At 32.2% G+C, this 27,870-nt stretch overlaps 1 protein-coding gene across 4 annotated transcripts in view; it reads left to right on the plus strand.

Moving 5' to 3' along the window:
• The window catches only part of LOC118189518 (uncharacterized), a 317,844-nt gene that overhangs the window by 265,449 nt on the left and 24,525 nt on the right, over positions 1 to 27,870 (plus strand). For 3 of the 4 annotated variants that reach the window (XM_085809144.1, XM_035360141.2, XM_035360142.2), the window contains one exon: positions 12,050 to 12,085. In XM_085809144.1, the coding sequence (XP_085665270.1) occupies positions 12,050 to 12,085 (36 nt within the window). Of the gene's footprint in view, positions 1 to 12,049; positions 12,086 to 26,218; positions 27,703 to 27,870 lie in introns of those variants that run through there. The other variant, XM_035360143.2, reaches the window with a different exon arrangement.

Here is a 27,870-nt window from a genome sequence, read left to right on the forward strand (position 1 = left end):
CTGTGAAGGAGAAAGTGCTGATTGCTTGAAATTAGACCGATAAAACTTCATTAGGAATTTATGAACAATTTTTATTTTAATATTGCTTATCCCTGTTTCTTTAAAAATAATGGATAAAGCTGATTATCTTATTTGTCAGTACTTCCAACTTATTATGCATTTATGTTAGATTTGTAATTTAACAAACATTTGTGTAGATTTTGCTAATAATCTAATTTTTATCACAATGGTTTGCTTTTTATTAGCAATGAAAAATATGTTACCTCTGAAATTTTATCATTCCTAATGTAGTACCAATGATGTGTCTAAGACAGATAAAAAACATAAAATATTTTGAGCCTCTTGAAAATTTAAATTGTGTCTTGGTGGAGAAGCATATATTTTAAATATGTTAACTTCGTATTATTATTTTGTTTGACTCTTTGTAGCATCTTTATCTCAAAGATCATGTTACACTCATCATATATTTCAGGGGGAAATTTTAGATTGGAGACTGAATTTATAGATAGAGTATTTGGCCTATATCTATGACACTGTAGTACAAATTTTAACTCTTGGCTGTTGCAAAAATGAAATGAGATTTTTTTTTTTTTTTTTTACTAAATATCACATCCTGAACATGACTGTACACTTTATTTTCTATGATTGACTCCTGTTTAAAAGTTACATCTAATTCATCTTACATTTTTAACACTCATAAGTTAGATTTTGCTTATGTTTTTAGCAATTTTTCATAATCGAAATAAAGAAATAAAATCAGCTTTTTTATATTAAATTTCATCTCCTGAACATGCAGTTTATTTTCAGAGATTGGCTTTGTTTAGAAGTTCCAACAAATTTAAAAATTAACACTTTTCTTACTAAAGCAGCTCTCTTCAATAGGAAAAATACACTAAAACATTAATGAATATTTTTAAAAATACTGAATGTTCAAGCCTTTGAAAATGTGATCACTTTTTAGTTTGTTGCTTGTTACTAACTTGGACCCTTTTATTCTTCATGCTGCAATTGAAATCAGCTCATATTGCTGCTCTAGATTAGAGAAACTGTTACTTTATATCTTTCTTCCTTTACTGTACTTTCCCAATGAAAGTGTTCCGTATGCTTATCACAAACAGGCATTACTGCAATTGTCGGGGAAGAAATTGAACCGAGAATGGATGACACATAATTGCAGAGACCCCATTCTTTTCATATGATGCCTTAAGATTCCTCTCTATTCATTTGTAAATATCCACTTGTCAGTTCTTCAGAAAATCCAAACACATTTAGCAGAAATGTATTCCATGCTATGTATTCACTTTCATTGAGTTTTATTCCAATTGAGAATCACATAACAAATGATATACCTGATATCCAACAAAATACTTTTTTTAAACTTGGGCGTGGAAATTTGCTGCATAAGTATGCAGATGCCAAACAATTTTTCTTCATTACTGCCGTAAAGTTTTTTATGAACCCCAGTTTGATATGAAGTGGTGGAAGCAGTATCTTTGTTGGATCTATGAAATGATGTGATATAAAGCTTTTTATACCAGGTCTGGAAGCTGCATGGGGAGGACAGTTTTTCTTTTCATAATGTAAATGCCTGACATGACTGTCTGATTCACAAGAGAAACAAATGTATTTTATGTAACTCCAGCAAAACTGCAATAATCTTAAAATCATAACAAAGTTTTTTTCTAAATGGATTGTGTTCCAGGTACCAATGAATCGGTTTCATGTTCTCATAAGTTTCCTTAAGATCAACTGCCCAGCCAACAGATATTTGAGGAGAAGCATTACCAATATTCAGCAAAATTCCTATCAGATAGGACTTGGAAGAGCCAATAATATGTGTGAGAACCAATCTTGTGATATATTGATCAGACAAAAGGACTTTCAATGACATGGTGCAGTCAGATTTTATTTTGTGTTTGTCTGAAGTGGGGAAACTGTAACACTCACATAGTCTGCTAGGTGTTGCTAGAGTGCATATGGTCTAGAACCATGTACTTCTACATCATGCAATTAAAAGTAAGCAGTAAGAGAAATATTCATAATGGTTAATAATAACTGGAGGGAGCCAAATTGCTGAAGGAAGTTTATTTAGAGAAAGAATTCAAAGTAGCTTATGGAGAGGAAAGAATTTAAAGTATCGAATTCTTTTTGTAGTTTTGTAGAATTTTGAAACTTTTGTTTTAATTGTATGATTCTTTTTCATATTTTTAAAAATATTTTTATACTTAATACAATATTAACTTAAAACAGATTGGAAAGCGATTAACGATTAATAAACTTCGTAGACTCAGGTGTTAACCCTTTGCGGTGCACTATACGTTTACGTTGGAATTTCAACAAAAAAAGTTTTATGCACTCTATTTAGTCCTAAAGGAGTATACAGGTAAAATTTTGTAAAAATTGCACTTACTGTTTTAATTCTGTGGGTGTTTCATGAGGTGGGACACTGCGCTGCCAGAGCTTTCAAAAGTGTGACTAAGTGAGCACTGCAGTGAAGCACAAAAATGAGTAGAAGCGTTTGTATAAGAATGAAAAAAACTCTGTATTATGGCTATATACAATATTCTTGAATATATACGGATAAATGTGATAAATATCTATATACACAAGTCCTATATACAAAAATATTTACAAATTTTCGGAAAGAGTTAGACCTCTCCACGCCATTTATGGAAAATTAATAATAAAAAAATTAATTACGATTAATATTAACAATAAAGAAAAATAAGCCTGTAATATATACACACACGAAAAATATCTACACAATTATTGGAAATAAACAGGAATGAGACTAAAATGCAACAGCAAAAAATACGCACAGGTCTAAGTAAAGATGAGTCAAGCTACTAATAATATTCCCGCCTAAAAAACTACTCCCAAAAAATTCGACATGCCAATATTAGGGCTTTCATAACACAAAACACACCTCACTCCTCAATACTGCTTTGTTGGAATTCATTCCCCTTTCAAAACAACGTAAACAGAAAAGGTAAACAATGGATGTTCTCTCATAAGCACAGATGAGAGTTCTGATTCATAACAGCATGAGATCGCTAAAGGTGCAGTGTTCCCGCTAATGGAACACCCGGTTTTATTCAATGATTCTGCGTATCTTTTTTGTATGAAAGATTTAAAAAAATATAGAACAAATAATTTGGAGTACAGTCAGCAAAATTATGCCTAATTTTTTTTCCAAATAAAATTTTTTATATCATTAAAAAAACAGAGAAAATTACTTGAAAAAAGTGAATTTTAATAACACGTAATAAATAAAAATTCTGTGTCTCCTTGTGATATGCTGCTATCTACTGTTTAAAAAGAAAAGTTCAAAGTATATTATAAAGGCATTTTTATCTATTTACAGTTGAATTTAAAGGTTTCAGAAGCGATTCAATTTGGGCGTTCCATGTAGTGGAATACTGAGCCACAAAGGGTTAACTCAGTGCAGCAAAGTTTGGGTTACGCAAGGAAAAATTCAAGGCAGAAATTAATTCTGTGGGTAAGGTGATTCTTAAAGGCAAACAGAATGAAAACAGTGCAAAAAACCCTCTTTTCAAATGAAAATTGAAGTCTTCAGAGAGATTGGTAACAGTAGCATTTCTCGGCATTTCAGGTCCTCAAAGCAAAAGCTCCGAGAGTTGCATTAATCACTGATGATATCAATACTGGAACTGAAGTTTGGGGGACATGGCATTACCCCTTATGAGTCTGGTAGATGCTATAGTCTCAACCGGTGACATCTTGGTCTCTGTTGAGCTGTGGATCACAGGGCCTTAGGCAGAAAGTTGTTAGAGTGCATATTTATCAATTTTTTAAATTCTGGAAAACAAATTTTGACTGTATATCTTGATTAATATATGGATGAGTTTAATGTTCAGGTCTCAATGAATTGCATCATTATGTCAGAGTTGCCAACTCTTCCGATTTAGGCGATAGACTCCCGATTTTCGACCGCTCTCCTGCCAACCCGATTTACAATATATTTCTCCCGAATTTTTCTTATTCTTAAAATTTCTCATGATTTTGATGGAACTTGGCTTAATACTTTGTTATATGAACAAAAAAAAAGTGATTTTGGACGTCTGAAAGTAGTTGAATTTTCTCTAAATTATATCTGTAACAAAACCTTTCAAATTAGGTAACTTCTGCTTTGTGAGTGAGAGCATATACGTATTCAGAAACGTCGTTCTCCAGTTCTCCAATGGGCATCGTGCTAAACTGCATGTCATTTGGCATATATTAGCCGATGAGGACAAAGCAAGCTGTTATTTGGATGTTCTTTAGTTATTTCGGTCATTTTGTCCTAAGTTGTGTGAGTACACGTACTTCGGGAAATAGTTTTAGAAATTATCATCTTTTATTATGTCTGCGAGAAAGGTGAAATACTCGTGTACGTTTCAAAAATCGTACACAGTTGACTTTCCTTCCATTATTTTCTCAAGGAAATGTAATAAATTTGTGATGTGTACCGCCTGTCATTGCGATTTTTCGATTTCGCATGGTGGAAGAGCGGATGTTCTCAAACATGTGCGTACCCAAAAGCACAAGGACAACATGAGTTGTTTTTAAAAAAACGAAAAATTAATGCATGACGAATAGAGAAACAAGTGATGTAGCATAGACCTAGAGTTGAATCCCCCCAAAAAAACTAGAGCTGATCCTTATCTCCACCTTCGGATCCAAAGTGCAAGAAGTAAGCTTTCTTGTTTCAAGAACAAGAAAGCTTACTTCTTACTTCTAGGAATATTTTCTAGATTTAACTTTCTGCATATGCATAAAAAAACCTATTTGGTTTATACAAACACATAAGTGGTATGTGTTTTATTACCTCAGTATACATATTTTAACATACATAAAGCGCAAATATCCTGCTCAGAGTACCAAAATGTTAAGTAACATAAGATTAATTGGACAAGTACTTAGACACTTAACTGCAAGATGACTGACCAACTTTCTTTCATAAATGGGAAGTAATGCAGTGAAGTGCTATGAAATGTATGCTACCAAACAACCACCAGTGTTTATTTAGGAATAAACCTCCCTTTTTTGTGCCTATTAATGGCTGAGGAGTAACACTGCTGGACACTGTTAGTTTCAACTAGGTTCCGCTCCAGGCAAATGGGCTGGCTGCTTGGACATTCTTGTGGTTTCTTACATGTGTATTGTGGTTACAACCCAGTTTCTCTTGGGAAGTCCTTCACAAAGTTATCCCTCGCAGTAGGTATATTGCTCATTCCTCTCATATTGCTTTGCCTTAATTAACTTAACCTAAACCTTGAGAGTGTGTTTGTGTTTTGATGTTGTACTGAATGTTCCAAGTTTTTAGAACATTTTATTAATGTTTCAAATTTGATATCATAAATGATTTTTTTTTAAAAAAGTGTAATAGAAATGGATGTTATATTTAATAGGAAATGAAAATAAGTTCCTATAAAAAGATAGTAGTATCTCATTAATTCATTTAGAGTTGATTGATTTATCAGCATGCGTACACTTTATGTCACCACCATTTCCGTGCTCATATTGCTTTTCAGTTACAATAATTTTTTTACTTCGATTTGCTATCTCTAACAGCAGGTATTTTGTCTTCTTGTTGCTTTGCATTCCTTACTTCTCTATGCGATTTGAGAATATCGTAGTTTGTTTTTGAAGAACTTGTAATATATTGTGCATTTAAATATTTATAAAAAATTACAACAAACATAGATTTTCAAAAAGGAAAAATGGCTAGGATGGATTAAGGGGAAAGTGATGATGCAGAAGTAATGGATCCAGGGCAACCTACTAGAAGAATATTAAAAAGAAAAGAAAAAGTGTATGAACTCTTGAAATGGCGAATTCTATAAAGGAGACACTTATTAAAAAAATAAAACACAGTGAGTATTACGCATTGCAATTGCATGAAAGTACTGATGTAACAAACTTTATTCAAAACGTACGTTTCGAAGAAGATAAACAAATTGCTGAAGAGGATGTATTTTGTGAATCTCTTCATGATAGAGCAATTGCAAATGAAATTTTCAAAGTAATTGAAAATTTTGTGTCTGAGAATGATGTTCCTTGGAATAAGTGAATTGCTGTATGCAGTGACAGAGCTCAGGCTTTAAAAGGAAAACATTGCAGTGTTATTTCTTAAATAAAGAAAGTCACACCAGAATTTAAATTTACTCCTGGTCCATTGTGAAGCTTCATTAGCTAAGACAATCTCCGAAAATCTGAAAATCATACAGCTTCCACAGCTGAGCTTTAAATTCAAGGATATTTACGATTTTATGCCTAGAGAGATGGGCAATGAACATGAAACACTTTTTTTACATTCCAAAGTAAGGTGGTTGTCCAGAGGCAAAGTTTTAAATTGTCTTTTTGAACATCGATCAGAAATTCAAATTTTCCACTGTGTTTCAAAATTTTGATTGCAAAAATGTGTATTTGGTGAATTACTGTTGGCATATTTGCCATATTTAGGTGATATTTTTAGAGAGTTAAATGAATTAAATTTAGGTTTACAAGGAAAAGTGTTAATTTGTTTACCATTAGAGATAAAATAAATGCAGTGATAAAAAATCTTATATGTACATCATGACTTCCTTGTACAGAGTATTTAATTATACACATTTTTCCTGCATTTCATTTAAACTTATTTCTTCGAATTACATTGGAGATATATTTCTTATTCAATTAATTCAGTTCTCATTGTGTGACAAGGCAAAACTACATAAAAACTCAAAATATCTTCATTAAAAATTTAAAGATATAGAACAAAATAAAACAAATACAGTTAAAACAATCAAGAACAATTTTTACAATTAAAATTAGAGTTTCTATAGAAAAACAAGCAATTCAACCAGCAGGCAACAAGGCAAATTTTTTGGTGCACAAAAATTAAAGTTTAATTTTGGTCCCACTCGGCAAAAAGACTATTTACTATTCTGCTAAGTTTCAAATGTAAACAAGTATGGCTGCTATAGTAAAAAAAAATAGGCTTATCTGCACTTAAACAACTTTTAAATTTTTGGTAATTCTACAACTATTGCATGCAGATTAACTAAAGTCATAAAAACCTTAACCGGAAGATAAGAACAACATAATTCAATCATTTTTAAAGCAAAAAATGCACAATTTACCAACATATAAGTATAAAAAAAATGAGTTTACAGAGTGACCTTTGGTGTGGCCGACTGCAACTGAAAAGGAGGTGCACAGCTGCATATTATAGCAGTCCTATATACAAAATTTCAACGCTTTCAGGCTACTTGTTTTTGAATTATGCGAGATACATACATATGTATGCACAGATGCCACAAAAAAGTGCCTTCTGAATCCATTTTAAAGGAGTTTTATAATTCTTTTGCAGAGAGAGTTTTTTATTCTGTCCTTATGTACAGATATCATGCAAAACATTGTTAAATTACATTCGATAGAGGTCAAAAGGAATATCTTCATTGAGATATGGTACCTAGAATTTTTCATGATTACAATACTTCCTTTCCTTTGTACAAGGAAGTAATAAAAGGAAATAATACAAGGAAGTAATTCTATGCTCACTGAGCCGAGTAACAGAGTGGGTTATATACATATATATTTATACACTTTTTGGTGCAGCCAATTACAACCAAAAAGGGAGGTGCACAACGGCATGTTATAGCAGTCCTATATACAAAATTTTAATGTTCTGAGGCTACTCGTCTTTGAGTTAAGTGAGATACATACTTATGTATGTACAAACGCCATGAAGAGTCTCTTCTAAATCCATTTTAAATCAGTTTTATAATTTGTTTGGGGGAAAAGAGTCCTTAATTCTGTCCTTTTGTGCAGGTGTCACACAAAAACATCGTTATATTACATTTGATAGCAGTCAAAATGCATATTTTCGTTAAAGTATGATACTCAGAATTTTTTGTGATCACAATACTTCCTTTACTTCGTACAAGGAAATAAAAAACTAAAACTAATAATCAAAGAATTGGATAATAATATTTTAAGCTTTTTACCACTTTAAGAAGGTTTACTAACTGAAAATAATTTGAAAATAAAAAGAAGAATTAGCATTCAACATTCAATTTTTTTATTGATAAATAATTTCAGTGTGTGTTTTCCTGAAGATTATGAAAAAGGAAATTGGATTTGAAACCCATTTTGTTCAAATGTGCGTGGAATTTTATCTCATAAAGAACAGGAAGAATTAATAGAAATTTTGTGTGATCGAACACTAACCGAAAGTTTAAAAAACAACAAACTTGTTACCTTTTGGCTGAACTGAAGAAAAGAATGTAAAGAAATTTCAAATAAAGCTAATAAATTTTTATTCCCTTTTTGCACAAACTATTTGTGTGAATAAGGATTTTCTTCCAAGTTATATGTGAAAAATAAATACAGAACAAAATTAAAAGTGGATCCTAATTTAAGGTTAAAACTAATGATTTCTCTTAAACAAGCACAAGTTTCACACCTCTTCTTAATTGTCATAAATTTTGATAATTAAAATGGTAACCAGTTTCTGATCTAATATTTATTTATGTGTTCATATGTAATAAAAATAGCCGTTAAGTTGTGAAAATGGCAAAATGAATATAGGCTGATTTAAAATTGTTTTTACAAATTAAGAGGGGTGATGGTACTCATCAGATGAGCAATAATTACCATAGAACATAGGGTTGCATTCCACTCTGAGAGGCAGAAAAGAGGAATACTAGAATTTCAACCTGAACTTACCTGTTAATTCAAGCTCAGACTTTGATGGCAAACACTCAAATGCACTTAATTTGGTTTGCAAGGCTTCAACCTCACAAATGACTGCAGCAAGTTAACTATCTAATCAAGGGTTGAATATTATCAACCAACTGCAACTCAAGGTAGGTTTGATGCTATTAAGCAGTTTCCCCCCTTTCACCATCTTCTGCCCTGTCCTCCTGGTTGTACTGTGCTGCACTCATTCTACTTGAAGTGCCCTTCTATGGAAAGTTCTGACAGCCTGAATAGCTAATAATGCCTGACAGATAATTGAGAGAAATAAAGAGCAGATAAATGGTCTTGTATGCCAATTTCAAGTGCTTTAATTAGCTGCTATTAAAACTAAATTGAAATAATATGAAATTTCACTTGCCAGTTGAGACTGCAGATTTATTACAATCTTGATTAGTATGCTTTTGATTGATATAAATATTAATATATTTTGTATTTTCTGTTAACTAAACCATAAAATTGGATATCAAGAGTATTAAATCAGTTATATAGAAAACAGTGCCAGCTGTCCAAAATTTAAATTTCAGAAGATGTGTATTATATCTAATATTTTTCTCTTGAGAAGAAAAGGAAAACAGAAGTGAATAACTTTTTTAAAAGTAGGCTAATAATAGAGATACTAGAATGTGATTCTTTTCCTACATTAGAATTCATTTCATTGCTATGCAAAATTTGAAATAAATTCACCAACAGGGAGAAGGTTGTTTGCAGATTAAAAATTGATGCATGATTTAGAGTAGTATTTTCCCACTTTGGTGAGATGGCAGGCTCATGCAGGCACTTTTTTTTTATGTAAAATAAGGACTGGATCCCAACAGATTTGCTCAAAAAGTCTTTAAAATTTTATGAGCTAATGCATTAGCCTAAGTATTAATAATTAATTATGGCTATAATCATAAAAGATGACCGGTAGTACTTTTTAATATGGTGCTCTGCAGTCTGGCAGTTTCCAGGATCTGATGCTCTGCTGCTATTAATTTGTGTGTCCATCACCAAGGTACTGTTGTCATTAATGGTCAGGATTCAAAACCTGCTTAAATGCCATGGAAGCATTATTGTCTCAGTTCTGTTAAATGTTTTCTTTTCATCTGTATTACATAGTGTCAAGGTGTCAACTTTGAGACCGGGTGTAGAGTTGGGTGTTCGTTTTCAATAAGTTCAAGCATAAATTATGTTACCTATGCTTCTAAAGGTGAGATAATAGAGTGTTAAGGAATGCTTTTAAAAGTATCTTATGTCTGGTGAGGGACATCAGAATCTTAAGTGTTTTTATAAAAATGAAAGTTAAAAGCTGAAGAAAATACTGAGAGGTGTCAGAAATACAGAATTATGTAATGTTCTTAATAAAATCGTTTAAACTGAAACATAATGAATGATATAAATATACTGTAGTTAGCCTATGAATGCAAATATGTGTTCTTATTGTTTTAAATTTGATTCTACTTTGATATCATACAAATATGTAACTGAAATTAGCTGGCCAGCATAGCAGTTGAGCTAGCAAAGACTTTGTGCAAGAGGTTAATGTTTTATTTCTGTCTTCCATTAATTTCTTGCTTATTCTTTATTTGTGATTTGCCAGTTGTTAGATTCCAAGTTTGCGGCTTTTAAGGTACATAGCATCTACTTGTAATTTCTTAGCATTAGAAGGATGAATAGAATTAGGACCATTATATGAATGTTTATTCAGAGTGGCAGAATGTTTTCAGTGCATTTTAACTAGAAAAGTTTCTAGGAGATTAGTAAGTAAAAACTAAAAAGGATGAAAGAATAGCAGTAGCACTTTTATGAAATTGAGTTTGTAGTTGAGGGAAATTTTTTAAATTCAAATTTCCAAGCACATGAAAAATAAAATAATTTTCTTAGTGAAAGGATATTTTTTACATGCAACTAAAATATTAGAGTGAGAAAATGAATAAAAGAATTCAATAACTTGAGGAAAATAAATGGTGTTAATCATTTAAAAGCTTTGTTAAATCCTCTTCTTAATTGTCATAATAATAATAATTGTATTGACAGAATAATAACTGACTAATTCATTGTCACAAGTATGCAAAAAATAAAATTTTTATTGTCATGTTTGAAACAGTAGTTCCATGCAGCACTTATGAAAGAGGATTTTGCATCAAAAGGAAAAGCAAAGGTTGATGGAGAAATGTTTAAACATAATTCGGCAACAAAATAGAATGCTAAGCCATCCGGGCATTTGTTACCAGCTTCATTAGTAACACTGTCAGTGTAGGAATAGTTCCAAATTTGGTTCACCATCTGTGTCTCTAAAAACACTGAACAAATGAAATTTGGTATCACTTCATTTTATACTGATATTTTCTTGTGAGTGATGTCCTATTTCAACAGCATTGTGTATCCCTATGCAGAAACATAGTAACCTAGATGTTATTGCATAAACAATACTTAAACAGAGAACTTTTCACTTTCAAGATAGCAGTTTTATCAAGTACTTATAGGTTACCGAAAAAAATTAGAACTGTAGATCCACTGTCTGCTAAATGGGATAGAATTATAGGTGGCAACTAAATGGACATGGTTTCAATTCTTATACAGGGCAAAACAATGATGTCATATTAATGAACAAGAGTTCTTGAAATTTTGAATTTATTTGAATTTAGAGTGTACAATAATGCCTTGATAAGTATTATTGGAAAGCAAGCAAGAAAACTTTAGCATTTGAATGGTATGTATAAAGTATTGCTTAAACAATAAATAAGCAATAGCATGGAATGGAATGCTGCATTTATGAAGATTTGTATATTGTTCCTAGTGTAATTAGAAACAGAAAATATGATAAATGCTTCTTGTTAAGCCAAAAGGTTTTACAGTAAATGATTTCAGAGTTTAGCGAATTTTGAGATAATAGGAAAGATGTTTATTGTGAAATAAATACTTGAACTATTCTATATTGCTCTATGTTAATAGGCTTTTATGCGACATCTAATTTATGTGGGCTTATAATGTGCTTTTGTGTATGCTTATAAATGTTGCTTTTAAGACTGTATTTATTCAAGACTGTATTTCTATTTTGTTTTTCATAGAAATAAAAAGAAAATTATGTATTTTAATTAGTATTTCCTTTTTTAACTTCAAGAAGTATAATGCAGAGTTTCATTATAAATAAATTTATTTGGGAATTCTTATGGGGTTAATTATATGTATTTTTAACATTCTTTTTTAGTTGAATATTTTTTTCAGTTTATTTATTGGGAATATTTGACATAATTTTAGAAGTATTACTTTTGCTCTTATTTTCAAAGTATTGTTTGTTATAATTTTGTTTTCTTCATTACAGGTTTATCACCCAGCTTGTTATGAAGATTTTAAGAAGGTAGTTATAAAAAATGTTATCGTCTTTATTATCTGGTCACTAAATTTTGAATGTGTTTTGTCTGTTCAGAAATATGTGCTAATAAATTACAGCATTTGTCAGTTTATGTATCTTATTTCAGAGACATTTGCATTAACATTTCATCTTTAGATTGTTACATTTACAATTTTGTGTAATGTAGCCTGGTGGCAAATGAAATATATATATATATATATGGCTTTTTTTTAATTTATCAAACTAGATTACTACTCTTTCGTAATCAGATGGAAAAATTCAAGTTTGAAAAACTGTGAGGATATATTTTTGTTATAAATTTATATATTGTAGTAATTAACTTCTTATTTATAAAATTTAATTTAAACATTAAATGCATATACTTTGAATATGAAACATATTTATAAGCGTATATTCAAGTTCACATGAAATAAAAGTAACATGCATTTTGAATTAGCAAAGTTAATAAAACTCAGAAGAAATCGTTCTGCATATCATGGTTTAAAGCTCAGTAAACCCCGTTTTTTAATTTAACAGCTTTCCATATACATTTTAAAGTAATTTCTAGTTTGAACATCAAAATACAAGAATTATTACAGAATATCAGCCATATTAATGAAATTGTACATAACAGTTATATTATTTTAATTACTTTTTTGCTTCTTAGCTATGACTGATACATTTTATTCCGTTATACATTTGTTAGTGTTCTAAGTGATTAAAAACATCTCCAGTTTTGCCCACTGAAAAGAGGTATGCTTAAAGACATAGCAATATTGAATTAATTTTTCTCAGAATATGAACATGCTTTGACTTCTCAGGAAATATAAGCCATTTGCCATAAAAAGTCTTAAAACTAGTCTGTTTACTTGTAAAAGTGAAAGTCTCTCTGGTAACATCTGAGTGGTATAATTAATTAACCAACAAACACATTTTTGTTAAATTTCTTTTCTTGAAATATGAACTACAAAAGTTCTTAACTTGGGTAACTGGTTTTGACATACTACATATATTGTCATTAATTACCAGATACTCACTGCCATGCACATAATATTGCCTGTGCATCAATACATGTCATGATCTTGTAATAGGACCTGTGAACTCATATACTGCCTTCTGCTACTGAAATAAATCCCTGTTAGAAGTAAATGAACCTCAATATAGCTTAATAATTGGTCTTTAATGATTTGATCTGTGACATTCATGGTAAATTTTAGATATCATATGCAACAATGATTGATTTAGCAGTGAAAGAAAAATGTTAAGAAGTTTTAGAATTTCAGCTGTGACTTATTAAGGCTCAAAAATTGATAGCTCAGGATCATTGATGCCTCTAGTGGGTGATGAAGTCAAACCGACAGATTTTGTTAAAAACTGTAGCCATGAACTTTATATCGATTTTATTGAAGGATGTCATTCTCAAACCATCCAATCAAAGGTGTTTCATTTCGATTCTGAGTCGGGAACTATAAAGCATTAATCAATGATTACTATCTTTAACACGGCCTGCCATGTGCAGTGGTATGACCAGCACAAATTGAAGCAGTAAAAGAACATCTTTTATGAATTTAAGAATTTTATATATATTTTTTTTAATTTTATTTTATTATGGAAACTCAGCAGGCATGCATTTTCTGAGGAGGATTATTAATTTGAATATATTATACTCGTGAAATAATGCAGTGAAAGAATTTTTGTGGGGGTCATAGTTTCTTGATTTGATATTGCTTTCTCTGTTTTATGACCTACTACTTTAAATGCTGATGGCTCTGAAGCAATACTAGATATTTCGGTTGTGTCTACTACGTGGAGATGGGACAGAACTGATCTATATCATCTTCAACATAATAATGCTTTAAGTAGAGTTTCAGTGTAATGGGAAACAATGCATTTGATTAGCTAGCCTAGAGCCTGACATCAACCCAAATGAGCATCTTTGGTATGAGCCGGAGTGCAAGTTTGAGAGCGAAACTAAATTGCTTACAAATGAATATAGTTCTGTTACCATGCTACCAAATGAAAACAGAACCAGAACTGCTACCATGAAGAGTATCTACCTGAAGATATTTGCAGAAATATAGTAGAAAGTCTTTGATCCTGATCTTCGAAGAATAGAATTTGTGATAACTGTGAATATTGGAATTATATTGCTTTGATGCTATTTGAATTTCAGGTATACATATTTCTGTAGGTGTCCAGTTACTGTTTACCTTAGAATGTACATGGTAACCTTTAGAAGCAGCACTTTGTTCCAGTAATTCAATGTATTTACTTTGGGAATCTCTTGAATGAAATGTACCATGCTCAGTAGTTTTTACCTACATGGCCACTGATAGGCTTATCATTTAAAAAGAAATTAATATTATGTAAAATATTAATTGAGTAATTCTTCTGTTTTTCTCCTCTTCCCCCTCTGGTAATTAAGTTCATTCTGTTTAAGAATTAAAAATATAAGTTCTCTTATGATCTATATATTAAGTACTTTAGTACTTTAATAACTTCATACTGTGCCTCTATTATTAAGCTTAGAAATCTCTTAATAATTTTAAGCTCTTAAAATTATATTAATGAACAAACACTATGCCCGAGGCATACAGCCATAAGACTAACCCCTCATGAATACTGTTGGGTGATGCTAGAGAACACCTGTCATCGGTGAAGGCCTTGAAAACCTTATTGGTGAGGGCCCACATGTAGCTGAGCTGTACCATTGCGGAACACTGGGAGTTCGACCTGGGATTGAATTCCGGCGTATGGGCTAGCTGCATGGTTGGTTTTCATTTTTTCCATATTTTTAACATGAATATGAGACAGTTTCTTTTAAAAGTCCTCCACAAAGCCATCTTGCCTGATGGGCAGATAGCCCCTGAGTTGTTTTGCCTTAATTAGTTAACCTTACTTTATCTTTTTGATAATGCTACGACTTTGCAAATCTCCATCCCAGTTTTGATCGAGAGTTTTCATCCCCAAGAGAGAGAGAATCTGAAGGTCTGTTGTAGCCGTCTTTTCCTATAACAATCTTTTTTAGAGTACTTTCCGCTCACTGTAAATTAACCACTGTACCAAACAGTGTAGCTTTTAAATTAGGTGGCCATAGGAACTAACTGTCGCAATTATACATGAAGTAATCATTAAAGTGCTCCTTTTTTATTTGTTCCACTCTATGAAGGGGGAAAACTTTGAAAACATACCCCTCTCCCCAAAAAAAAGATAATATTTCATCTAATGTTGCTTGTGTTTTTCAGTATAAGGTGGGAAAGGAACTGTCACTGCAGCTATGAATAGAACCATTCTTGTTAGTTCATTTGCAATGTGAATCACCTTTCTGCGATGCACAGCATGAAATTTATAGCTTTTCAAAAAGTTCATTGAGGTACAGGGTGCAGCAGGGAAATGAGTGATTTGAAATCTGCGATTATGCATGCGCAGATAGAGTAGGGGAATGCGTTGCACTATTATTGCATAGCTAAATGTATGCCATTTGAGGTACGCTAGAGCAGTGGATCGGTTGACAATACGTTGTTGCTGTAAAAATGTTTTATCAGAACAATGAAAATTATGAGGTGGCAGGGCAAGTGTTTCATGGAAAAGAGAAGCTGGGTTGTTACGATTCTGTACTGTCAGCTCCTGCCATAAAAGTGTGGATCTAGAATTTTGAAGAAACAGGCTTGACCCTGAAAAAGAAGCTTTCAAGAGGGAGAAGAAAGTTCGTAGCTCAGACAACGTTGCTATGGTAGAGAGGGCAATGTCCAGGAGCCCAAGACGTTCTGCATGGCACCATGCTTTGTCTCTCAATATGTCAGATAGGAGTTTGAGACAAATTCTACACGTGGAGCTACAGTTTCACCTGCATAAAATACAGATCACACAGCAGTTAAAACCTTGCGACTGTGAAAGTCGGATAAGATTCTGTTGAAAAATGCTTACTTGGATTGCAGAAGATTGGGAATTTCTTGATCAGGTGTGGATGTCTGATGAAGCACATTTCCTTCTGAATGGATATGTCAACAAACAAAATTTTAGATACTGGTCCCCCAAAAATGCCTTGGACGTCCACGAAAAAACTTTACAGAGTGCCAAAGTGACGGTGTATTGGCATCATTGGCCCATTCTTTTGAGTGGATGAAGCAGGCAATGCAGTGACAGTAACGTCTCAGCGGTATGTGAATATGCTTGAGACATTTTTGTCATGTGAAATGACAGTTTCCTGAAGTTACATGGTTCCAACAAGATGGAGCCACTGCCCATACTGCAAACCTTTCTGTAAATGCTTTACGCCAACTCTTTTCTAGTTTGATCTCCAATAGGGATGACATTTCTTGGCCTGCCAGATCCCCCGACTTAACGGTGTGTGACTTTTTCCTTTGGGGATATCTCAAAACCAAAGTGTTTTCTAAACGCCCAGAAGATCTAGATGAACTTAAAGCAGCTATTTGTGAAGAGGTTGCAAGTTTTTCTGGAGAAATGCTCTGCGTGCAATGCATAATGCTGAAGCAAGATGCCATAAGTGCCTCAGAACAAATGGAGGACATTTACCAGACGGGATTTTTAGGACCCAGATTGCATTTCGAACAATTGCTTTTTGGAAACAAAAACATTTTCACCAATGGCATTTCATGTAGTTTATGTGTGTGTATCTACAAAATGGTAAATACATTAGTATAAGCAAAAAAACATTGTTCATAATCGTCCGTTTCCCTGTCACACCGTATACTTCTTTTATAGTGTATTGCACAATAGTTAATAAGAAGGGTGCCTTGTACTGATCTTCAGGGAGGAGGAGTGAATTGATAATGAACTGCAGTCAGTCTCATGTTATATGTGGCCTTACATGCTTACAGTTCAGCATAACCTTTTGTTGGCTGATGTAAATTTTAAAAAATTCATGGAAAATTGTTTCATGAAAAGTAAATAAACTGTAGACCATTAAACTAGACTGTACAAAAGCATATCACAGGCATGGTCCATAAATGCAACACTTTAGATATGCACATTACAGTCAATGTATTTCAATTTCCTTCTCTTTTAAATAAGAAGCTTATTTAAAGAAGTATCTCAGTTATTAGCATTGTCTTTGTAATATTACCTCCTATAACCAGCATAGCTAATCATTAATTAATTCTATTTCTTTTTTACATGTTTCTTAATCATATGCTGTTGCTAGTCTTTACTGTAATTTTTAAAACATATTTCAAAGCGTCTTTTTGTAATTTTATCTATGGCTAAGATGAAAATAATTAAACAATTGAATTTGATTGAATCCAATGCATATTGTTGCCAATACTGCATCAGGTATTTTTTATTCTGGATATCTTAAGCTTCTCATAGCATTATGCTTAGGAAAACTGAATTTATATCTGTACTTTAAAGACATTTTTGTATTAAGCACAGTAAATCCTCCAGTAACTATGGTAATAAGAGATGCTGAAAATTAAGTGCATAGATTAGTAGAGGAACTTCTTATCAAATATTGCAGTTCTACCACATTGTCTAACATTGCTAAAAACTGCAGCAACATTTTTTAAAATGTCAGTTCCAAAGACATGGTGTTGTTGTAATATAAGTTTAGAAGCAAGGTTGTTTTAAATGCTTTCTACTTTCATTTCATGGCTTGAAGGGCATTCTTCATGAATGATTATTTCTTTTATCTTATTAATAACACTTAATATCTACATATTTTTACTCAGCTGTGTACCAAGAGGAAGAAAGAAACCAACATCACATAAAAAAAGGCACTTTCTGAATAACTTATTAAAAAAGAGTGCTGCATAATGTCATTTTCCATGCTGTACCCTTTGTTGGCAGAATACAACATTCAGCTACGATGATATAACAATAATCTTGATTATTCCATGATACACATTGTTTCTTTGCTAATACACATTAATCCATAAAATTTAGCAATACATTAATTCTGTATTAAATAGACACTATACATTATTCTTAAACTGATAATACGCATTGTTTTTAAATTGAAGTACCCATTAAGGGCAGGAATTCAAACAAGTTTATTTAAAAAATACTGATTGTTTCCATGTTCTGTTGTCATTAGAAGTCATTTAAGATTAATCATAATTATTGACTTGACTTTATACCTACTGATTAGTATGACTTTTTTATGTATGATTTTTTAAGATGATTCTCTAACACATCCATCAGTATTTGCTGCCATATTGATACTGAAAGTGATCATGTAAGTCATATGCTGAAATTATGCACAATTGAGGACTTCCAGCATCAAAATTTAACACTTTGCATGCATTTTTGTAGTTAGAATACATAATAAATAATTGTTGGGTATAAAACCAATGAGTTTTAATTTCCATAGTTTTAAAGGCTATATAAATATGCATTCTAAAAAAAAGGAAGTTGGCCTTTGGGTTAAAATAATCCTATTGTAAAGTTATCCAACACTAAGAGAGTGCATTATGTTTAAATTAACCTAATAATGAATACACATAAACAATATAAATTAACCTAAATATATTTGAATATTCCAACAACACAAACACTTTTGCAAACAATTTAATTCTCAAATAATTACATTAAAATATCATACCACATTTTGGTATTTAATTAAGCAAGATATGCAAGTATTTAACTGTTTTAAATATACATTAGTTTATGAACCCGTACTATTTATTATGTACATGCAAAGAGAAAAGTTATTAAGATTCTTGTTGCAAATTATACCATTATTGATCTTTTTGGGTGGGCCTTAAATGGTTCTTACAGGAATCGAATTTTTTTTTTTTTTTTTTTTTTTTTTTTTTTTTTTTTTGTTGTTGTTGTCTTGTCATCCTTCTCCTATTCATTGCTATAAGAACTTGGGTCAGGAATCCATGATTTTAATTTACTTATGTAACCATCATGGGGAACTAGCTTTCTCATTCCTTCACTTCCAATTAGATTGCTCTGTAAGAATAGCTGGCTAACACTTTAGTGATTACAGACGTCTATGTTTTGACTACATGTTGCTATGTTGGCCTGCAACCTTTAGAACACATCTTATTACAAGAATTTCTTGTTTAAATATTATTACAGGGCATCTCCTGTCAAATCTTGCTTTCAATTCTAGTTGTTGCAATTCATTTTACTCACACTTGCTGAACTTTTTGTGAGTTAATCCATGGTTCACCACTTTCTACTGATTTCCTTTAATCTAATATTATTCTAATTTTTACCTATTTATAAGTAGAACTGTTGTTTTATTATTAGTAACCTCCAATATAAAATCCAAATTTTCAGCTTTCAGGAAATAAAACCAGTTCACTATTTAGATCTACCTTTTAAATGTGCATGGAATATAACACAGTTTTTTTTTTTTGGTTTGTTTGTTGTTGTTTTCTTTGGATTTTTGACACATAATTTAATAAGTTTAGCCTCAACTTCTTTTTTAACTGTTGAAATGGCTTATTATTAACATATCAAACATTGAAAATATCAGTTTTTTCAGAAGTTAATATTTTATAATTTAAAATATCCCTGCTGATAGTAAGATAATATGGTTGTGTGGCATCTTCTTCTATAAATAAATATGCAGTTATGACTTTGTCAATTTGTAGTTCAACGTTAACCTTAAAGCATGGCAGATGGTAGATTAATTTTTCCATTTCCAAGTTTCTTTAGTTTTTGTTTTATTTTCAGCTGCAGCTTCTCTACTGCTAATAATTTAAAAGGGCTATTTATTGGCAGCTGCAGCTTCTCTACTGCTAATAACTTTTAATTTATTCATTTCTGTACCAATGAAGCATTCAACTTATACCCTCCTCTGGATTCTTCTTTTCAAATATGCCAAAATGAAGTTCATCTAATGTTAAGAATTTCATTATGATTCACTGTGGTTAACTTTGTAACATTACAGTGAATCTTAATAAACTTAGTTCAATCTTTTTTTATTTGATAGTGTTTTTGCATGCAGTTCAATTCATTACATTTTTTATGTGTAGGATATATTTTCATTTTAGGACAGTTTTTCTCAAGATAGTAGCTGTATTCTAAACAGTTAAAATATTTAAGTTATTTTTTGTTTCAAAAGTTAAGAGTGCACTTAAAATTTCAAATGGGGTTTAGATTCCTAATTACCGCTTATTGAGGATTTATTTTCTCGGTTACTTTCACATACTGTTACACAAGTCTTCAGCTCTTCATAAAGTTTCTTAGGAACAAATTCCTGGTAATTTCCATTACTATATATTGGACAATTCATTTTAAGGTATATTTTGAAATAATGTTGTTTATTATAAATGCTTTGAGGTCATCGTTATTCAGATTTCTTTCTCTTATTTTTTTTATATATGGATCTTTCATACCTGTTTCATATTTCACTAAATATTCAGCTAGAATTTTAGAGCATTTAATACAGATCACTCATCAATGTGTTCCTGAATTACAGTGAGAAATTTTTCCTTTAGTTGATATGCTGTGATCAGTTTCTTCAACATGGCAAATTTATTAATTTGTAAGTCTGCCAGTTTGAAAACCAGTTTGCCCTAGAATGTTTTCCATTAAGGCATTTGTCCCCTTAGGCAGATACCCCTCGAGTGCTTTGCCATATTTAAATAAACAAAATCAAACTTTAAATAATTAGTTGATTTATTTAATATAGCAAAATACCTGATAACTGAGACACCCAATGCTTCTCTTCTAATTTAATAGGCTGTGCTTGTAGTTTAAATAAAAATATACACTTATGCTACCTTCACTTGTTCCATGCAGCTCTTCAGATTAATTGCTCACTTTAGTAAAACAGTTGTTCTATGAACTTTGTTGTAATATTACATACTCAATAGATTTGCATCTTAATTGTTCCTTATGCACTTGAATCTTTGGAAAAGTGATTGTTCAGATTCTCATCAGATTCCTTAAATTGTTGCACACCAGCATCCAAGTGGAAAATCAATTAATACTGGTATTTTGCTCTGGAATTTGAATACAAGTGAACGGGCTGGCTGCATGGGCACTTTTCTTGGTCTTCCCCATGTGTATGAAAACCAGTTTGCCCTAGAATGTTTTCCATTAAGGCATTTGTCCCCTTAGGCAGATATCCCTCGAGTGCTTTGCCATATTTAAATAAACAAAACCAAACTTTAAATAATTAGTTGATTTATTTAATATAGCAAAATACCTGATAACTGAGACACCCAATGCTTCTCTTCTAATTTAATAGGCTGTGCGTGTAGTTTAAATAAAAATATACACTTATGCTACCTTCACTTGTTCCATGCTTATGCATTCATTAACTTCTTTGATTCTAATTGAACATTTTCTTTTTGTTTACATTTATTTGAAAATTGTACTCTTTTTTAAAATTTTTGTTTTGTGTTCCTGTTTTTAATATATGAAACTTAAATTATCTTTGTTTATTTAAATTGTTCTTTCCCTTACTTAATGTGTCATTCATAATTTTATCCAAAAGAATCTTGTTGATTACTTCCTCTTTTAGAATAATATTTCCAAGGTCTTTTAACATACTATCGATAGAAACTTTTCTGAATTCTGTTCTTATGTTATCTTGCAAATTGCAGTTTATTTGAAAAATTGTACTCTTCTTTTTTTTTTTTTTTTAAATTTTTGTTTTGTGTTCCTGTTTTAATATATGAAACTTAAATTATCTTTGTTTATTTAAATTATTCTTTTCTTTACTTAATGTGCCATTCATAATTTTATCCAAAAGAATCTTGTTGAGTACTTCCTCTTTTAGAATAATATCTCCAAGGTCTTTTAACATACTATCAGAAGAAACTTTTCGGATTGCTGTTATTATGTTATCTGTCAAACTATATTTTTTAGCTTTTCAAAATATTCCATTTTGTTTGCTGATGAATTCTGGTAGGATTAGTCTACCAGACTCAGATGTAAAGATACTTTGATTCCTTTGTCTTTGCCGACATTAGCTAGAAATAGTTGTTTCTTTTTCCATCACCTCAAATAATCCTCAGGTGGTGTTACCACACATACCAAAGCTTAGGGAACTTTCATGTTGAAAAGACCAATAAATGAGCATAATAAAATGGAGACCCTAGTCTCAAGAATGTAAAAGATTGCAGTAGAAGCAAGTGCAGAGATTAGTCACTTGTGACTAGAAAAGACAAATCAAAAGTAATGCCTGATCCTGAGGTGCGGAATGGCAAATCGGATGTTAACGTCCGAATATGCAAGTAAGCATTTCGGACCTGGAAGAGATGCTATGCTATGATTTGTATGTCATCAACTCTTATCGAGATGAATTCAAAGCAGGGAAATTAAATTGTACTATAATAAGAACATATGAAGAAAATCTAAAATATAACATGAGTAAGATGAATGAAAGCTGGGGAGGGTTAACTGTTCAGTGTGGGATTTCTGAGGACATGGGTGGCATATGGTTGCATGTTAATGTCCATTTCCATTAATTCATATTTAAAGTTGTTTGCATAAGGGACATCCTCATTATGTATAGCTTTGCTGTAAAAATTACCGTTGAGTTTGTTGATGAAGGTGTTGAGGTCATCCAGTTTTAAGTGTCTGTGTAATTATTTATTTCCGATAAACCAGGAGGCTCCTGTGGTATGGTGTAAGTTGTGCTGGAAAACTTGTAGCTTGTTGAGGTCAGATTTAGTGGCAGCACTCCAAGCAGGTGAGGCATATGTGAGAATGGGTTGCAAGATAGGTGTATAAATCCTCTTTTTCCACGCAAGGTCTAGTGAGGAGGATGGGTTGAGAAGGCACCTTAATTTTCTTGAAAAAGTTATGGCTTTGCCAATGGCAGACAAAATATAGGCACTCCAAGTGAGGAACTCCGAAGTAGTTTGCTTTGGTGACTGTGATAGGTTGTTACTAACAGTTACTGCCAATGAGTAGCAGTTTTAACTTGGAGGCATGATGCTCATCCTCCAGTGACAACAGCAAGTCTTCATGTATTCTAATTTGAATTTGGGTAATGGCAAAACTGGAGTTTAGTGAACTAGAAAGAATTTCCATGTCATTGGCGTAGCATGCTGTAATGCAATTTTGGTTATCCTTGAACATTGGAAAGTGCATGATGTAGATGAGACTACTACACTGGCACTGGGCTGAAGATTGAACCTAGCGGGATGTCTGAGTGTATAATTTTGTCTGTGGAGTAGTAATCACCTTGTGTACTACAGAAAGAGCAGTCATTAAGGAAAGAGTAAGGAACTGAGATAATTTTGCTGCATAGACCAAGGGAGATGAGCTTATATATATAAGTCTGTTATGCCAGATGCAGTCAAATGCCTTGGCCATGTCTAGCATAAGAAAAGCAGTGGTCTGATGTTTGTGCATTGCCACACTTAATTCCGCTATCCCGACTAGTTGCATAGTTGTAGAGAGACCAATATGAAATCTGTACTATTCTTCATGTAGTGAATTCAGAGCCTGAGTGAAGCATTTGTAAATAATTCTTTGAAGTATTTTTCTGAAGGATGGCAGCAAACTGATGGGGTGGTAGTTTTCCACATAGGGTGCATCTTTCCCTAGCTTAGGAATTAGAATCACCGTCACTTGCTTCCACTTCCTCGGAAAATAGCTAAAAAGCAGACAAGTATTTCAAATTTCACAAAGTTTATTGATATAGTTGTGCAGGTATTTAATTGTTTTGTCGGAGATATTATCTCTGCCCGAGGCATTTCTATTATATAATTTGGAAGTAATAGCTGTAATTTCAGCTGTGGTGGTGAGGGTAGGAATATTAACTGTGGGTTGATGTATCCAATTCTTCACTGTGTTATCAACGTGTGTGATGAAATTTGTGTCAGAGGGAGAGTCATCAGCTTTAAATTGTACCTCGAAGGGGTTTGCAAATGCATGGCCTTCTTCTCATTTGAATATTTGAAACTGGTGCTATCTTTTATGGGCTCAGATGTAAAGTCAGTTTTGGGTTCTATTTATATTACATTTACCATACTTCTCATAAAAGTCAGAAAATTCTGTTTCGATTTTTCAGATAGTGCACATTCAAAAGCACATGAGTGCATTCTGACATCTAAAGTAATACAATTTTAGTACCACTTCTGATCTTTTAAATTATCACCAAGCATCTTTCATTAACTCGGAAGTCATTCCTTATAAGCAGTTATTTATTTTATTAATAGAATTAAATTTTATATATTAATACTCAGTCTTGTTATTCTTCTCAAATAGTAAATGAGAAATAAAAAATATATATAAGAAAAGCTTGCACTATCATGCTGAGAAGAAGAAAATCATGAACATCATACAGCCCAAGGAATTCTCTAAGTGACTTTTGTTACAAAGCATAGTGCCTTGTACTGGTGTCTTTTAGCAGGATATAACATTTATGAGATTAAATCTTGGAGTTTAAAACCAAATTTTCTTGGCAGAGCTATGTGGAATGTTGGACATATGATAAATGTGGAGTAAAAAATAGGAGGACAGACAAAATTTAAACATATTAAATTTAGTATAATGTGAAAGTGATAGAAAAGTATTTTGAAGGCAGAGTTTTGAGATTTATGACACATGTTCATATCTGTCCACACGACTTTGTATGTAGGTTGGAGGAAAAGTATATTAATATATTAAAATGAAATGAAACCTGTAGAAGTGCAGTTGATTAAAAATCGTCCAAGGGGAAAGTTATGATGATTTAAATCCATGAAGTTTCAAAAATAGCTAGTAGAAGATTCCAGTGAAGTGGATATGATGTAAAAAACCTGTGAGGAATACCAAAGTAGTTAAGAGGATAGTACACAGAAGTAGTCTCTGAACTCAAAATTTTACCCAAAAATCATACAGGAAGACACAAACTTTGGCCCAAGTGTGGCCTACTGGTAAAATTTTTGAACACCTGCAGTTTGACCTGGCTTCAAATCCTGGTGAATGGGTGGCCATCATGTGAATTTTTATGGTTTTCTCCATGAATTATTTATGTGATTTGTTTTGCCATAATCCAAAGAATCCTAATCTATAGACCTGGATATTGGTATTCTACTTTCTAAATGTGCATGCTTTGAAGAAGAAGTGGGGAATTCAAAAGAGAAATTGGAAAGAATAAAATGAGTTTGATTTTGTTGTAAAATTTGGAAGTCCAGTTTCCATGCTTTGTAATATATCAAGTGTGTAGGAGAAAATCTTTGGCACTATGAAACTAGCTGCAAAAATATTTCATACTCATATGTATTAGTTTGGTTTTAAGGAAGAATTGTTTCATGATTCAAGGGCATTAGGTTCCTGAATTCTGCTTATTAATGATTCCATTTTGAAAGAGAACACCAGAAACTTTGAAAATGTATTGGGACGTATGGTCATCAAGGCTAGCTGTGTTGTAAATCTGCTTTTCTTTCTGAAATATCGTAATAAATAGACGATCAATATAACCCAATAGATATTTATGATTAGGACAAGAAAGAATATTGATAGAAACATTATTTATTTATTCAGATGCAGAAATTTTGGGTTAAATGCATCTTAATGAAAGTAGTAAATAGTTGGGAAAAGGTGACCTTTTTTTGTCATCTCAGTTACAGATGCAAGCAGAGGTTCTAAAGATAATTCTGAAGGTGAAGGACTATTTATTTTGTTAGTATGCCAAGTGTTTATGAGACAATACTGAATTAGCTTGTTGAAATGAGAAAAGCTTGTAACATCAAATTGTGTTGAAATATTCAAATAAAATATACATGCATCTCTAATTAATTCTTAAAGAATGTATCTTCTGAGCTAGTTTCAGTCATAAGAAAGGATCAGTCAAACTGGTTTCAGTCATTAAAGGTTTGTGAAGTGGATATGGTGGGAAAAGTATTTAATTTTCCATCATTTAGCCATGCTTATTTTATTCCATGTTGTTATATTCACTAAGTTAATGCTATCCTGAGACTGTATCCGAATAATATGAATGACACCGTTTTGAATAATGTTAAATTGACCTGAATGCTGGCAAACATTACTGCTTGAGAGGTTGGAATGTATTTTACACTAAAGAGTTTTCTTCGCCCCTTTCAATGCTACACTTTCAATTTTCATAGTAAGTACTGAAATAAGTAAGTGTATATTTTGTGATACCTTATGCAAATTAAAGCAGTTGTAAGCAAATGATGGCTTGTTTCAAGTTCATAAAGTAATATAAGTAAAACCTGCTACTGGGCTTTACTAATCTATTTTATTGTTTTTCTTCAGATGGATGAAGCAACTGAGTGAAAAATGGTAAAAACCAAATCGTGATGATGTAATACCACCAAAAACAAATCTGAGAAAGGAAAACCAATAAATCACCATTAGGTGCTAAGTAGCCATGATTTTGATTGTAGAGGTGAATAAAAGCTGTGGTCTAGTACAGCCAATGGAAGGGAGAAAGCGGCTGCAATTACCAATCATGTTAGTGCTGGGACTGATTGTAACACAGTATTTTATAATTTGTATAACTCTTAATGTCTCACTGATTAATCATGGGCTTTTATTAGTGTCCTAACCATGGTTCACTGTTGAAACATTTTGGATCGTGAGTTATTAAGCCCCCCCCCCCCCCAAATCTTATTTTGGGGAATTGTATTTTTGTGAAAATGCTCATGGTTTTGTGTGCATAGTTTTCATGAAGCAGATCTCAACAGCAAACAAATAGAAATCTGTTGAAGATGTTAAATATTTTTTAGCTGTGCTTTAATAGTGAAATTATTCTTGTACAGAAAGCATGTATATTATCTATCTCAACACTTTTCAGATAGGGTTTAAATCAGGTCTGAATACATTCATGAATTTGAAGGGAATGTGAATATTAATGACCTTTAATGTGAAAATTCCAATCCCTGTTTATTGCATAGACACAGAAACCCAGGGTTTAAGGCTTGTTATATTTGAAGCCCTTCAAATCGGTCTATAATTATACAGACTCTTGTTTGAGGGTTCCTACAAGAACGCTGTGCCGAGAGCCTGTGATTGTCCCTGTTGGGCCCTGGTACATTTTGGAAATAGCCACCCAGATAGTATAATGGTTGGGGAAGCCTGACTGCGATACCAAAGGGCCCGGGTTCAATTCCCGGAGAAGGCATAGATGTAAAATTATCTGTCCCTTCATAGGAGGTAGCCGTGGCCGCCTATTAGGTGCTTCCACAATAAAATCGCCACCATTTCTGGCCTTAGTGGTGGCCAATGCCTTTATAGACAAATGCCCGCCATTGAAAAAACATCTTGGAAATGTCTTCTTTCTGTACTGTACTATGCTGCATTATACTGCCTAGACTGTTTAAAAGTGGTTTGCAAGAAAAAGAGCTCTAGGTATTGCACCAAGTTCCCAAATTCCTCAGAGTTAGACCTGAAACATCTGTTTGAAGCATTGCTACAAAAAATTAGTTCTACACCAGTTCTGCCTGTAAATTAGAAAAATTATAGATGTTGGAAATGGATACTCCAAGAAATTTAGAAATCTTACACTGTCTCTGCCTCACTTGGTGAGAGCTATTTTGATCACATATAGGAGTTCAAAATAATATTGAGCAAGTAGTTATAATGCTTTGGCATTTATAAATATTTCTAAAAACCTGAAGTTTTACTAAAATTTGAACCTAGGATCATTTCACCCTCACATGCTATTATATTGTTAGCTACTTTTTTATGTAATAAGAGATTGACAAGTTACTAAAGCAAATAAAAATTATTTATTTTTTTTTGTTTGTTTGTTTTATTTATTTATTTATTTATTTTCAAATTTGTGTACCTGAACATTTTGTTCACCAAGTTAACACGATTTTCAGGTATGTCGTTAAATAAGTTTTAAAGATGTGCTTTTAACAAAACTATTAGCTTGAAGTTCAGAGTTTAATCACTGAGCAGTC

This window comes from Stegodyphus dumicola, chromosome X2 (assembly GCF_044657685.1).
Source record: "Stegodyphus dumicola isolate Sdum_Otavi_A_Nest chromosome X2, ASM4465768v1".
Taxonomy (NCBI): Eukaryota; Metazoa; Arthropoda; class Arachnida; order Araneae; family Eresidae; genus Stegodyphus; species Stegodyphus dumicola.